This window comes from Otolemur garnettii, unplaced genomic scaffold (assembly GCF_000181295.1).
Source record: "Otolemur garnettii isolate 467f Iridium unplaced genomic scaffold, OtoGar3 scaffold00172, whole genome shotgun sequence".
In the NCBI taxonomy this organism is placed as follows: Eukaryota; Metazoa; Chordata; class Mammalia; order Primates; family Galagidae; genus Otolemur; species Otolemur garnettii.
Genome location: NW_003852567.1, coordinates 2,102,341 through 2,117,323, shown reverse-complemented (window position 1 = coordinate 2,117,323; position 14,983 = coordinate 2,102,341). Strand labels below are relative to the sequence as shown.

General features: G+C 41.8%; 1 protein-coding gene across 1 annotated transcript in view; it reads left to right on the top strand.

The window, feature by feature from the left end:
* UBAP1 (ubiquitin associated protein 1) overlaps window positions 1-14,983 on the top strand; it is a 73,230-nt gene that overhangs the window by 21,692 nt on the left and 36,555 nt on the right. Inside the window, exon 2 of the mRNA XM_012811683.2 lies at window positions 14,319-14,359. Within this exon, the coding sequence (XP_012667137.2) occupies window positions 14,326-14,359 (34 nt within the window). The 5' untranslated portion in view covers window positions 14,319-14,325. The remainder of the gene's footprint in view (window positions 1-14,318; window positions 14,360-14,983) is intronic.

Here is a 14,983-nt window from a genome sequence, read left to right as displayed (position 1 = left end):
GAGCCTTTTGCCGTGTAGCTGGAACTACAGGCACCCACCACAGTGCCTGGCTATTTTTAGATGTGAGATCTTGCTCTGGCTCAGGCTGGTCTAGAACCTGCGAGCTCAGGCAGTCCACTCACCTTGGCCTGCTAAGGGATGGGATTGCAGGCGTGAGCCACTGTACCTGGCCACTCCCTGATTCTTTTATTTCCTATAGACTTTGCTTTATCAGTGGCAATGTTGTGTTATTTGGGCACTTCATAACTGTTAGCTCTTCATCATTCATTACTTCCTTTATTGTTAATAAAGCAAGACACCTATATACCTTTATGAAGTCTGTAACCTAGACCTATCTGGGTGTTTGCAGGTTGTCTTTTTTTTTTTTTTGAGACAGAGTTGCACTTTGTTGAGTGCTGCCCTGTAGGTCGTCTTAATTGTCAGGAAACCACTGATTTATTCTTTGTTCTTTTTCTGTTTCCAAAGAAATTATGTTTCGGGCAGCAGGCACCTGTGGCTCATTGAGTAGAGCGCTGGCCCTGTATGCTGAGAGTGGCAGGTTTGAACCTGGCCCTGGCCAAACTGCAACAAAAAAATAGCTGAGTGTTGTGCCTGTAGTACCAGCTACTCAGGAAGCTGAGGCAAAAGAATTGCCTAAGCCCAAGAGCTGAAGGTTGCTGTGAGCTGTGATGCCATGGCACCTACTGAGGGCAACAAAGTGAGACTGTCTCTTAAAAAAAAATGAAATTGTGTTTCTTTTTAGTTCTCTTACAGGTACCTGTATGTTGTTTTTGCCTTTAATTCCACAGTGTGTGTGTGTATGTGTATATTCATAACTGTATCCATTTGTACTCTATAAAGAAATTGCCTTCCTCTTAAAACCCCAAAAGGCCAACATGTAATCTCTCCAACCCCAAATAACTACCATCGTATGACTATGTTATCCTTATTTGTTTCCATATTCATATAAACATACATTCTTCATTTCTAAGATATCAAGGCCCATTAATTCTTATTTCTTTAGGTAAGTGACTCAGATTTTCCTTTCTTAGTTCTCTGTAAAATGGTGCTCAGGAAAATCTGAACAAGTAGTATTCCATCTGAATTGAAAGAAATGAACACATTTAAAAAAAGCTTACTGGGACTATTGAAATGCTCCTCTGTATGAATCAGTGTACTGTTGACCTCTTTTGTTAGCCTTTCATTTTCAGCCAAATATGCAGATGTGCAGTAGCCAGTAATAAGAGGGCTTAGTTTTACAAACACAGAGCTTGTGAAAAGTGATAAGTCATGAAAGTAATGTCTCTACCTGTTTCTCAGACTTAAACAAAGTAGAGTCTGGTAATCTCAATTCATACCGTCATGTTCAAATAAAAATTTACTTTTAGTCTGTAAGTATACTAGTTTACTTACTGGTAGTCAAGAGTGCTTAGAAAATGGTTTAGGTTTACTTTCTTGAAAGATTTATTTATTTTTTTGAGGCAGAGTCTCACTGTGTTACCCTTGGTAGAGTGTCATGGCATCACAGTTCACAGCAACTTCTAACTCTTGCCCCAGCCTCCCAGGTAGCTGGGACTACAGGTACCTGCCACAACGCCTGGCTATTTTTTTGTTGCAGTTGTCATTGTTGTTCACCTGGCCGGGCTTGGTTTGAACCCACTAGCCTCAGTGTATGTGGCTGGTACTGTTAACTACTGTGCTATGGGCACCAATCCTGAAAGTTATATTTAATTCTCCAACCTTTGTTGACTTCTTGCTCCTTGTCAGGCTGTATACGAAAATATTTAAAAAAATTTTTTTTGTAATGAGAATCATTTGAGGTTATTTTATGTGGTATAGAAAGGTGGTTTCCAGACCTGTGGATTTCATGGATCAATATTAAGGTAAACAAGAAAAAGGGATTAACATATGATTGCCAGCTTTTTATTTTATCAATAAAGACATTTTTAGAAAGTTGCTGTATCTGTAGTAAATGATGGTATCACTTATTTTGAATACTGAATATTTGGTTTGGGAACGTGAGTATTTTTCCTTCATTTTATTCTCCCATTATAGATTTATAGTCTGTTTAGAGTCATCTGTTTATTCAGCGTACTATCTTTATTTTACTGATGAATGAGCTAAGGCTCCAAAATGTCTCTGAGACTTCAGGGGGAAGAAAGAAAAAAATTTTTTTCCTCTTGAGTATAGTATAACCTGTATTGACATATTAATAACAATTACACATGTGTATGTTGATGTGAGCTGTATGTCTGTTAATTTTGTCTTCTGATTTAAAATGTGATTATTTTCATAGCCTTTTTTTCCCCCCAGTAAATCAGAGAATTTCCTAGATTAACTTGTATCTTGGGAAATTCATGATTATAGATATTATTGTAGAAGTGTGACTGTGATAGCTCATTGAGGTATCAGATTGCTGTTTTGTATTGGGATGCTATTTGTAGAGTGTGAGTTCTTGTTATGTAATAGTAGTTGATAGGTATGTGAAAGGCAAGAAATTGAAAATAAAATAGCCCTTGGGCTTTTTCTTCCATGTATGAAAGGGCCTGACCCTGTTTTTATTCTCTTGGTCTCTACTGCCTTCCTTCCCCTACCTCCTTTACAAATCCCTTTTTCCTTTCTTTTTTTTTTTTTTTTTTGAGACAGAGCCTCAAGCTGTCCCCCTGGGTAGAGTGCCGTGGCATTACAGCTCACAGCAACCTCCAACTCCTGGGCTCAAGCGAGTCTCCTGCCTCCGCCTCCCAAGTAGCTGGGACCACAGGCGCCCACCACAACGCCCGGCTATTTTTTGGTTGCAGCCGTCATTGTTGTTTGGCAGGTCCGGGCTGGGGATTCGAACCCGCCACCTTAGGTGTACGTGGCTGGCGCCTTAGCCGGTTGAGCTATAGGCTCTTTTTCCTTTCTTTTGCCCCTTTTTCCTTTCTTTAGCCCATCTCTTCTTCCTTTTTCTCTCTGGCTCCTCCTTCTCTCCTTAAAGTTCTCTTCTTGTTACTTGTTTCACCATCTCTTTTTGTTGTTAGATGTCTTTAGTCAGTAATTGAAATTTTAAGTTACCAGGTTTTCTTTTTTTTTTTTAAGAGACAAGAGTCTCACTTTATCACCTTCAGGAGAGTGCTGTGGTGTCACAGCTCACAGCAACCTCCAGCTCTTGGGCTTTGGCGATTCTCTTGCCTCAGCCTTCCGAGTAGCTGGGACTACAGGCGCCTGCCATGAAAGGTGTTCTTTGGAGCCTCTGATCGGAGACGCAGGGAAAAGAAACTGCAGATGGGATGATTGATTTGAAGGGAGGCTGAGACTCACTCTGGTCAGCGACCCGGCTAAACTTTACTGATTGTCTTATATGCTTTCAAACATTCACTAAGAATTTAACACATATACAAAAAAGTGAAGTAACATTAGGAAGCTACCAGTTAAGATTACAAATCAGTGTGAAGGCTGAGGAAAACATACAATTGATTTTTTTAGAGTAAAAACATAAGAGAGACTGGCTGTCTGTTTTTGCTAGCCCAACCGAAACTAGAGATTATAATGTTAATAAAGGGGGAGGACAGAGAACAGAACCCAATGCTCGAAAACAGGTTTGTTTACTTCCAGCTGCGACCTAGGCTGATTCTCCAGAATTTCTAGCCAAGAGAATTTCTGCATATTTCTGCATATCTATAGGCAGGTGCAGAAGCTTGATCTTTGAAGAAATCTTTCTCAGAATCAATCTCCTGGGGAAGCACATTGAAGTGAACTGCCATGTCTGAGCTAGGGATGCTTACCTCTTACACTGCCACAACGCCCGGCTATTTTTTTTTTTTTTTGTGGAGACAGAGTCTCACTTTATTGCCCATGGTAGAGTGCCTTGTCCTCACACAGCTGACAGCAACCTCCAACTCCTGGACTTGGGTGATTCCCTTGCCTTAGCCTCCCGAGTAGCTGGGACTACAGGTGCCCGCCACAAGGCCCAGCTATTTTTTCGTTGCTGTTTGGCTGAGGTTGGGTTTGAACCTGCCACCCTTGGTATATGAGATTGGCGCCCTGTCCACTGAGTCATGGGCGCTGCCCAAGCCCAGCAGTTTTTTTGTTGCAGTTTGGCCGGGGCTGGGTTTGAACCCGCCACCCTCAGTATGTGGGGCCGGCGCCCCTGCCCACTGAGTCACAGGCGCCGTCCAAGCCCAGCTATTTTACTGTTGCAGTCTGGCTGGACTGGGTTTGAACCCGCCACCCTCAGTATACGGGTCTGGTGCCTTACCTACTGAGCCATAGGCACTATTGGTTACCAGGTATTTTTTCATATAGCATTTGAACTGAAGTGACACTGAGCTGGAAAAATAGAACATTGCTGTTAAATTCTTGGTTGCTCAGGGATTTCTAAGTTTTATTAGTATAAAAGCTTATGGATTCAGAGTATATGTGGTATGTAATTGCTGTTTTAGCTCTGTACTTCCCTTTAATACAGGCATTTATATGTTTATTTTAGTGGAAATTTATGATTGCTTATGAAGTTTTTTTTCCCCTTTTGAGTACTTACAGTTTTACAGTAGGGGCAGATGTATTTCTTTTGGTCTTATTTTGTGTAAGACCTTGTGTAAAGGTCTTTTTTTTTTTTTTGACTTAGTTATAATTTGATCCAATTTGTAAAAGCATTTTTTTTTTCTTTTTGGAGACAAAGTCTCACTTTGTCACCCTCCATAGACTGCTGTAGTGTCACAGCTCATAGCAACCTCAAACTCTTGGGCCCAAGCAATTCTCTTGTCTCAGCCTCCCAGGAGCTGGGACTACAGGCACCTCCACAATGCCCGACTAAGTTTGGAAACTAGGTCTCGGCTTGGTGCCTGTGGCTCAAGCGGCTAAGGCGCCAGCCACATACACCTAAGATGGCGGGTCCAAATCCAGCCCGGGCCCGCCAAACAACAATAATGGCTGCAACCAAAAAATAGCTGGGCGTTGTGGCGGGCACCTGTGGTCCCGGCTACTTGGAAGGCTGAGGCGGGAGGCTGAGGCAGGAGTCTCGCTTGAGCCCGGGAGTTGGAGGTTGCTGTGAGCAGTGAAGCCATGGCACTCTACCCAGGGGCTCACCTTGAGGCTCTGTCTCAAAAAAAAAAAAAAAGAAAAAAAGAAACTAGGTCTCACTCTGGCTCAGGGTGGTCTTGAACCTGTGACCTCAGGCAGTCTACCACCTCGGCCTTCCAGAGTGCTACTATTATAGGTATGAGCCACCATACCCAGCTGTAAAAGCATTTTAGAATTTCTAATTATTTCCTATTACATACTTTTTTTTTTTTTTTTTTTTGAGACAGAGTCTGACTATGTTGCCCTGGGTAGAGTGCTGTGGCATCACAGCTCACAGAAACCTCAAGCTCTTGGGCTGAAGTGATTCTCTTGCCTCAGCCTCTCAAGTAGCTGGGACCACAGGTGCCCATCCACAATGCCCAGCTATTTTTCTTTTTTTGTTGTTGCAGTTGTTTAGCTGGCCTGGGCCAGGTTTGAACCCGCCACTGTTGGTGTATGTGGCTAGTGCCATAGCCACTGTGCCTCAGGTGCTGAGCCTGTTACATGCTTTTAGTAAACACTCTTACTGCCATCACATCTTCTGAATTTCCATTATTGAATCATTTTTCATAATTGAACATTCAAGCTATGAGAGGATATTATAAAATGGGTGTAATTAAGTAAAATGAAGTTGTCGACTTTGCTTAGATATTCCAGGGGGAAAAATTAAACCTAAGTAGGTATTAAGACACCTTTGATCCTAGAGACTGAAGTATTGCCACAGTGGACATTAAAAAAAAGATCTTTACTGTAAGTGTCCAGAAACAAATTTCTTATAGAAGATTCTACATATCCCAGGAGTTACAACCAATGAACTATTTTAATATTTAAAGAAAACCCTTGAAAAATCTACATTTATCAGCTCCATTGGAGCATAATTAAAAAAAAATTACATTCTTTTATTTAGTAATAATGTTGCCAAACCATCTTGGGGTCCTCTCCCCTAGTGCTGCAAAACCAGACACTGAAGCCAAGAGTTGCAGTAGGATAAATGGCACCATTCAAAGAGAATGGACAGCTAACACTGACCTGAACTCCTTGATGATTTACAAGCCAGGTTTTTAAAGGCTGGGATACATTTGAGGTAGGCAAAATTATAAATCAATACGTGGAAAATATACATTGATCTGACTCAAAAAGTGGGATATCCAAAGTGGGGGTCCTGTGGGTCATAGATGGATTCAGAGATTTCTTGGATTATTGGGAAGGGATGTTAAGATGGGTGTGACTCTGTCCAGGGCCCTCAGGGAGAAATTTGGAGCAAAGAATGATGGTCAGAGTTCAGTTCCTCAGTTCCCCCTTATCTGCATTTTCCATCTATGGAGGTTTCTGGAAAACAACTAAAAAACCTGTGATGATGCCATCTCTTGGTTTCATGACTTTGGCTTACTTGGAGGGCCACTGTTAATTCTAATTTACTTTTCTAGGCTAGCTAGGTGCCTGGGACTTCACCTGAAGGAGCTCATGGAGGGCCAGTGTTATTCCCATTAACATTTCAAGGTTAGCTAGGTACCTGGAACTACCCCTGAAGGAACTCAGGATTTTCTTTCTTTTTCTTACCCTTTTCTGTTTCTTTGTCCTTTTCCTTTTCCTTTCCTTTCTGCTACCCTGGGTAGAGTGCCTTGGTATAGTAGCTAACAGCAGCCTCAAACTCCTGGGCTCAATCCCAGCCTCCCGAGTAGCTAAGACTGTAGGTGTGCATCCCAATGCCCAGCTAGGTTTTCTGTTTTTAGTAGAGACAGGTCTTGCGCTTGCTCTTGTGCTTGCTCAGGCTAATCTCAAACTCCTGGCTGTCCCACCTGCCTTGGCCTCCCAGAGTGCCAGGACTACAGGCATGAGTCACCATGCCTGGCCAAGATTTTCCTTTATTTCCATGCTTGTCAGGCCCCTAAGGCCCTGCTCATCTTAATAAGGGAAACTATATTTTAATTTTCTTTCTTTTTTTTTTTGAGACAAGAGTCTCACTTTGTCGCCTTGGGTAGAGTGCTGTGGCGTCACAGCTCATAGCAACCTCCTGCTCTTGGGCTTGGGCGATTCTTTTGCTTTAGCCTCCCAAGTAGCTGGGGCTGCAGGTGCCCGCCATAATGCCCGGCTATTTTTTTGTTGCAGTTTGGCCGGGGATGGATTTGAACCTGCCACCTTTGGCATATGGGGCTGGTGCCCCATTCAATGAGTGTTATATTTAATAATATAAAATATTATATATTTTAATTTTCATTTACTGTTCCTTATGTAATGGAAAGTTTCTTTTGTTGCAGATTATACGCATACTTTAAAGTCCTACCTCCCTCATACACACACTCCCCTATTGGTCTTCTGTCTAGTTGTTTGTTGCTATTTTGATTTTAGACTCAGAGATTGTTGACTCCCATCTCCCTGGGTCTTCCCACCAGAACTCCTCACTGCTGTCTCTTTTTTATTTTGTTCCTTTTTTTCCTTGCTATTTCGTTTCTTTTTTTTTTTTTTTGAGACGGAGCCTCAAGCTATCCTCCTGGGTAGAGTGCCATGGCATCACGCTCACAGCAACCTCCAACTCCTGGGCTCAAGCGAGTCTCCTGCCTCCGCCTCCCAAGCAGCTGGGACCACAGGCGCCCGCCACAGCGCCCGGCCATTTTTTGGTTGCAGCCATCATTGTTGTTTGGCGGGTCCGGGCTGGGGATTCGAACCCGCCACCCTAGGTGTACGTGGCTGGCGCCTTAGCCGCCCGAGCCACAGGCGCCGAGCCGCTATTTCGTTTTAAAATACAATTTGTTGAGTAAGCATCTTCCTGCACACTGCCCCTGACAACCACCAATATATTTTTTGTTTCTTTAGGTTTACTCTTTCTGGATACCTCATGTAAACGGAATCACACAATATATGTGATCTTTTGTGTCTGTCTTTTACTTAGAATAATATATATGTGTGTATATATATATATATATATATTTTTTTTTTTTTTTTTTTTTGAGACTGTCTCACTTTTGTTGCCCTTGGTAGAGTGCAGTGGGGTCATAGCTCACAGCAACCTCAAACTCTTGGGCTTAAGCAGTTCTCTTGCCTCAACCTCCCTAGCAGCTGGGACTGTAGGCTCTGCCACAATGCCTGCCTAATTTTTAGAGGCAGGGTTTCACTCTTGCTCAGGCTGGTCTGGAACTCCTTCCTGAGCTCAGGCAATCCCCTTGCCTTGGCCTCTTGGAGTGCTAGGATTACAGGCGTGAGCCACTGTGCCTAGCCTCCTAGAACCATATTTTGAAAGTTCATACTGTAGCATGTGTTTAGCCTTCATTCCTTTTTATAGTTATATCTAACTGATAGATAACTATGGCTGACTAATGGTGTATTGAGTGGATATATCACATTTTACTTATTTCATTCATCTCTTGATGACATTTGGGTGGTTTCCACATTTTGACTATTATGAATAATGCTCCTGTGAACATTCTTATTTAATTTTTTGTGTGGACATCCTTTTTCTCTTCGGTATATATCTAGAAGAGGAATTGCTGGATCATATGATAACTATATTTAACATATTCTGTAGTTTTAGAAGGTGAACTGCTGGATGGTTTTCTAAAGTGGTTACTCTGTGTACTTTCCCACTAGCAGTGTATGCGGTTTTAATTTCTCCACGTGCTTCCCTACACTGTAATTTTCTCCTTTTGATGATAACCATTCTCTTTTTTTTTTTTTTTCCTTGAGACAGAGTCTCATTGTGTCGCCCTGGGTAGATTGCCGTGGCCTTACAGCTTACAGCAACCTCAATTCTTGGGCTTAAGTGATTTTCTTGCCTCAGCCTCCCAAGTAGCTGGGACTACAGGTGCCCACCACAATGCCTGGCTGTTTTTATGTTTGTAGTTGTCATTGTTGTTTAGCTGGCCTGGGCCAGGTTCGACCCTGCCAGCTTCAGTGTATGTGGCCAGCGCCCTACCGACTGAGCTACGGCTGCCGCCAGTAACCATTCTTGTTGATGTGAATGCCATATCATTGTGGTTTTTTTTTGTTTTTAATTTAAGGTCAGTAATGTACCTTAAAATTAACCATTTAAAAGTGAACAATCCAATGGCGTTTAGCACATTGAAAATGTGCTGTTTCTGTCTATATCTAGAACTCTTGTGGCTATAATTTACATTTCCCTGATGACTAAAGATAAGGAGCATCTTTTCTTGTACTTTTTGACTGTTTGTATATCTTTGGAGAAATGACTATTCTAATCCTTTGGTATTTTTAATTGAGTTATTTGTGTTTTTTTTTTTTTAATTTCAGATTAATATGAGGATACAAATGATTAGGTTACTTTGTTTGCATTTGTTAGGTGGAGTCCAAGCTGTAGTTGCACCCTTCTCCCAGGAGGTGTGCCATGTACCCCTACATTGTGCCTGGTAGTTGAGAGCACACCAACGCCCTCTCTCCTCTTCCCTCCCCAGCCTTATTTGTCTTATTCTTAATGAGTTGTAAAGTTATTTATATATTCTAGATAGAAGTCCCTTAGTCAGATATTTAATTTGCAAATATTTTCTCCCATTCTGTGGACCACCTTCTGCTTGAGCTTTTGGCATAGTGGCTCATGCCTATAATCCTAGCATTCTGGGAGGCTGAAGCGGGTGGATTGTTTTAGCTCAGGAGTTCAAGACCAGCCTGAGCAAAAGCAAGATAGTGTCTCCAAAAAAAGCAAAGTAAAACAGAAAAATTTTTAAATTAACTCAAAAAAATTGTACCTATAATGTGATGTTTCAATACAAGTGTACATTGTGTAATGATCAAATCAGGGTGATCAGTGAATCCATCACTTCAAAACATTTATCATTTCCTTCTTTTTTTTTTGAGACAGAGCCTCAAGCTGTCCCCCTGGGTAGAGTTCCATGGCATTACAGCTCACAGCAACCTCTAACTCCTGGGCTCAAGCGAGTCTCCTGCTTCAGCCTCCCAAGTAGCTGGGACCACCACAATGCCTGGCTATTTTTTGGTTGCAGTTGTCATTGTTGTTTGGTGGGCCCGGGCTGGATTTGAACCTGCCAGCTCAGGTGTATGTGTCTGGCACCTTAACCGCTTGAGCCATAGGCGCTGAGCCTATTTCCTTCTTTTGAGAATATTCAGAGTCTTCTCTCCTAGCTACTTATTTATTTATTTATTTTTAAAGACAGGGTCTCCTGTCAGCCAGACTATGGTGCAGTCTCACTGTTATTATAGCTTACTGTAATTTCAAACTCCTGGGCTCAAGCAGTCCTCCCATCTCAGCCTCCCAAGAAGCTGGAACTTAAAAGCATATACCTCCATGCTCAGCTAATTTTTTTTTTTTTTTGAGACAGAGCCTCAAGCTGTCCCCCTGGGCAGAGTGGCGTGGCATTACAGCTCACAGCAACCTCCAACTCCTGGGCTCAAGCGAGTCTCCTGCCTCTGCCTCCCAAGTAGCTGGGACCACAGGCGCCCGCCACAACGCCCGGCTGTTTTTTGGTTGCAGCCGTCATTGTTGTTTGGCGGGTCCGGGCTGGGGATTCGAACCCGCCACCCTAGGTGTACGTGGCTGGCGCCTTAGCCGGTTGAGCTATAGGCGCCAAGCCATGCTCAGCTAATTAAAAATACATTTTTTTTTTTTTGTAGAGATGGGATCTTAGCTATGTTGTATAGGCTGGTTTTGAAATTCCTGGCCTCAAGCAATCTTTCTGCCTCCCAACGTGCTAGGATTACAGACATGAGCCACCATGCCTGGCTGTTTTGAAGTATATAATATATTGTTGTGAATTATAGTCACCCATTAGTACAAGCGAATGCTAAAATTTATTCCTTCTTTATTATTATTATTATTTTTTTGCAGTTTTGGCCAAGACTGGGTTTGAACCCGCCACCTCAAGCATGTGGGACTGGCATCCTATTCTTTTGAGCCATAGGCGCCACCCAAAGAAACAGAAACATTATTTTTTTTTTGTTTTGTTTTCTGTTTATGGTCGGGGCCAGGTTTGAACCTGCCACCTCCCATATATGGGACCGGTGCCCTACTCCTTGAGCCACAGGTGTCACCCAATTTACTCCTTCTTTATAACTGTAATTTTATACCTGTTGACCAACTTCTCCCGTTTCTGATGACCACTATTCTATTCTCTAATTTTTTGGGGTGGGGGAAGGGTTCCTTTTTATTTATGACAGATATTCCATGTCCATGATTTTCTCTAGTCAACAGTTCTTTGAGATGATGCTGTCACCCTTGGCCAATTGGAGAATGGAGTCATTCTCCAATGACTCACCCATCCCATGGATGATTCACCCATCCTGTGAATGGTCCCATAGATAACACAAGTTTTAAACTGGTCATTAAACCTGCCTGTGATCCTGAATCCCTGTATGAATCTATAAAATGTGTTTTGCACATATAACAAGGTTAAATCATTTTCCAGTATGGTTTGTTGGTCCTTTGAAAATTGGATCAACACTGGTATCACCAACACTGATGATCCAAACACTGTATAATTTTAATTCTCCATTAATTAGCATTATCAACCAGAATAGTCCATGTCTACATTATGCAGGAAAACTGAGTCTTTAAAAGTAAAGCTTTAAAGGAAATAATAAAATTAATTAATTATGGCATTTTGCCATAGAATTTTCAGAAACAGAAAAATCTTATAAATTATTTCTAGTCCTACCATTGTTAGTGTTTTTTGTGTATTATCCCTTATCTGAAATTCTTGGAACTGGAAGTATTTTGGATTTTAGAATATTTGCATTATACTTACTAGTTCAGCATACCTAATGTGAAGCCCTGAAATCAGTCTTCCCTCCCTCCCTTCCTTTTCTTTCAACTGGTAAGAATGGACGTGCACCCATAAAACTTTATTTATAAAATTTGAATTTCATATAACTTTCATGTGACACAAAATATTTAAAAATTTTTTCCCAATTTCAGTGAAACTCTGAAATCTTTTTTTTTTTTTTGAGACAAAGTCTCAAGCCGACCCCTTGGGTAGGGTGCCTGTGGCATCACAGCTCACAGCAACCTCCAACTCTTGGGCCTAAGTGATTATCTTGCCTCAGCCTTTCAAATAGCTGGGACTACAGGTGCCTGCCACAATGCTGGGTATTTTTTTTGTTGTTGCTGTTGCCATTGTCGTTTTTTAGCTGGCCCGGGCTGGGTTTGAACCTGCTACCCTCGGTATATGTGGCTGGCGCCGTAATCACTGTGCTGTGGGAGCCAAGCTGAAACTTGTAAATCTTTAATGCCCCAATGAGAATTTCCTTTGAGTGTCAGGTCTATGCTCAAAAAAGTTTCATATTTTTTAGCATTTCAGATTTCAGAATTTCAGATTAGAGATAATCAACCTATATTTCCTTCCAGTCTTTTATTTTTACAAATTTGAAAGTATAGTTTATTTCTTTTGAAATTTGAAAATACCTTTTATGTAATGCTATCTAATCTTAAAGGGGGTGGGCACAGCCCTTGTTTTCTACTTAATGTGATCAGGTTTACAGCAGTTAACCAGTAACTTTCTGTGAGTAATGGAAATGCCATGATAATTATTTGCTATTGACACTTTAAACCAGGAGTTTCCAATCTGTGGACTGAATGCTGATTTTATGAGGACTTTTTTTGCTTATGTGTGGTGTTGGATATCATGAAAAGTATGCATGTACACTCGTGGGGGTCACTGAACATCAGGATAAATGTATGCCTTTTGCTAATATTATGATATTACTTTCTGGCTATTGTAGGACAGATAGATACATTGGATCATAAAATGAGGTAGGGGAATGCCCCTATGAAATGGCTTTGTCTGGCTTGGTGCCCGTAGCACAGTGGTTATAGGGCCAGCCATATACACTGAGGGTGGTGGGTTCGAACCTGGCCTGGGCCAGCTAAACAACAATGACAACTACAAAAAATAGCGGGGCGTTGTTATGGGCACCTGTAGTTCCAGCTACTTGGGAGGCTGAGGCAAGAGAATTGCTTAAGTCCAATGGTTTGAGGTTGCTGTGAGCTGTGACAGCATAGCACTCTACCCAGGGCAACAGCTTGAGACTCTGTCTCAAAACAAACAAACAAAAAGACTGTTTTAGGCTTGCTCTGTTTCTGCTAAGTTTAGAAAATATTTTGCCATTTAAAAATAATAATTAGGGCGGCGACTGTGGCTCAGTGGGTAGGGCGCCAGCCCCATGTACCAAGGCTGGCTGGTTTGAATCCTGCCCAGGTCAGCTAAAACAGCAGTGACAACTGCAACAAAAATAGCCGGGTGTTGTGGTGGGCGCCTGTAGTCCCAGCTACTCGAGAGGTGGAGGCAAGAGAATCACCTAAGCTGTGATGCCATGGCACTCTACCGAGGGTGACAAAGTGAGACTCTGTCTCAGGGGGGAAAAAAAAAATATATGTGTGTGTGTGTGTGTGTATAATATTAAAATAATACTTCAAATTTGCATTTTCAACTAATGTTTCATTCTTTTTTTTCTTTCAAAAGTACCCTATTGTATATAAACCAATTTACCTTGATTTAGTTTTTTTTTTCTTTTATATTGAGAAGGAATTCATTGTTGGTGATCATACATCAGGCAGAAATCTCTTATCAGGCAGAAAGCAAGTTAATAGACTTTGTTACAGCTATATAATTTGTTAAGTTATTTGGAATTTTGGCATTTTCAAAATGAAATTTTATTCCACTAGGATAGGTTAAAATATCCTCAGACAATTCTGTTTTATCTGATTTCAGTGTGATGGGTATGTATAGTTTTTTGGCGGGGGGGGGGCATATGTACTTTTTGCAAAACTGGATAGGGGACGTGCCTATAGTCCCAGCTACTAGGGATGCTGAGGTGGGAGGATCACTTGAGCCCAGGAATTCAAGGCCAGCCTACGTGATGTAGTGAGACCCTCCCTCTAATAAAACAAAACAAAATCCTTCATTTTCCCCTTATTCTTCCTTCTTTTTTGTGATTTGGGGAGAGAGAAGGGAAGACTGTGTCAGTACTGGAACCCCTGCTCTTCTGGTTTATTTTTTTTTGGTAGAGACAGTTTCACTTTATTGCCCTCAGAAGAGTGCCATGGCATCACATAGCAACCTCCAACTCATGGGCTTAGGCGATTCCCTTTCCTCAGCCTTCCAAGTAGCTGGGATTACAGGTGCCCACTGCAACGCCCAGCTACTTTTTTGATGCAGTTTGGCCAGTGCTGGGTTTGAGCCTGCCACCCTCATTATATGGGGCCGGCGCCCTGCCCACTGAGCCACAGGCACCGCCCCATTCTGGTTTCTTTCTTTTAGTCTCAGTTTTCTTATATGTAATTATTTCTTTATATCCCTTGAAGGCATCATGCACCTAAGAAATATTTTGTTCTTTTTCAGGTTCTAAATGGCTTCTAAGAAGTTGGGTGCAGATTTTCATGGTAAGTGGACTGTTGGATATCATGGCTTAACCTCTGATTTGATCAGAGATTTTAAAATCACTTAGCATACTTGAGGTGCCCCTCTTTGGCTCTTTAAATGAATAGCTCGAGAAAAATAAAGTTAAACCACAATGTACATGTACATCCTAAAGGGTTTCATATAATTTTAATCTTGAGGTATTTCTTCAAATGGATAATCTCTAATTATTGTATTTGACACTACTAGAGATGGATAAGAGCCTTCCTATTTTGGTTGGTCTTCAGCATTATTTTGAACTAGTTACTATTCTCTTTCCTGTTTCTTTATGGTAGCTGTTTTCCATCTGTCTGTGAAAAATTTTAACCTTTTAGTTCAGGCGTCCTCAAACTACGGCCCTCGGGCCACATGCAGCCCGCTGAGGATGTTTATCCAGCCTGCCAGGTGTTTTTGCCATTGCTGCCTGTCCTGCTTAGCTGCCGACTCGTCCAGGGGCCTGCAGTCTGGCCCTCCAATGGTCTGAGGTACAGTGAACTGGCCCCCTGTTAAAAAAGTTTGAGGACCATTGCTGTCTAGTTAGTGCTTTATAATGTTTTCATTTAGTTCCTCTCCTCCCACCTCCACTCTTTTTTTTTTTTTTTTTTTTT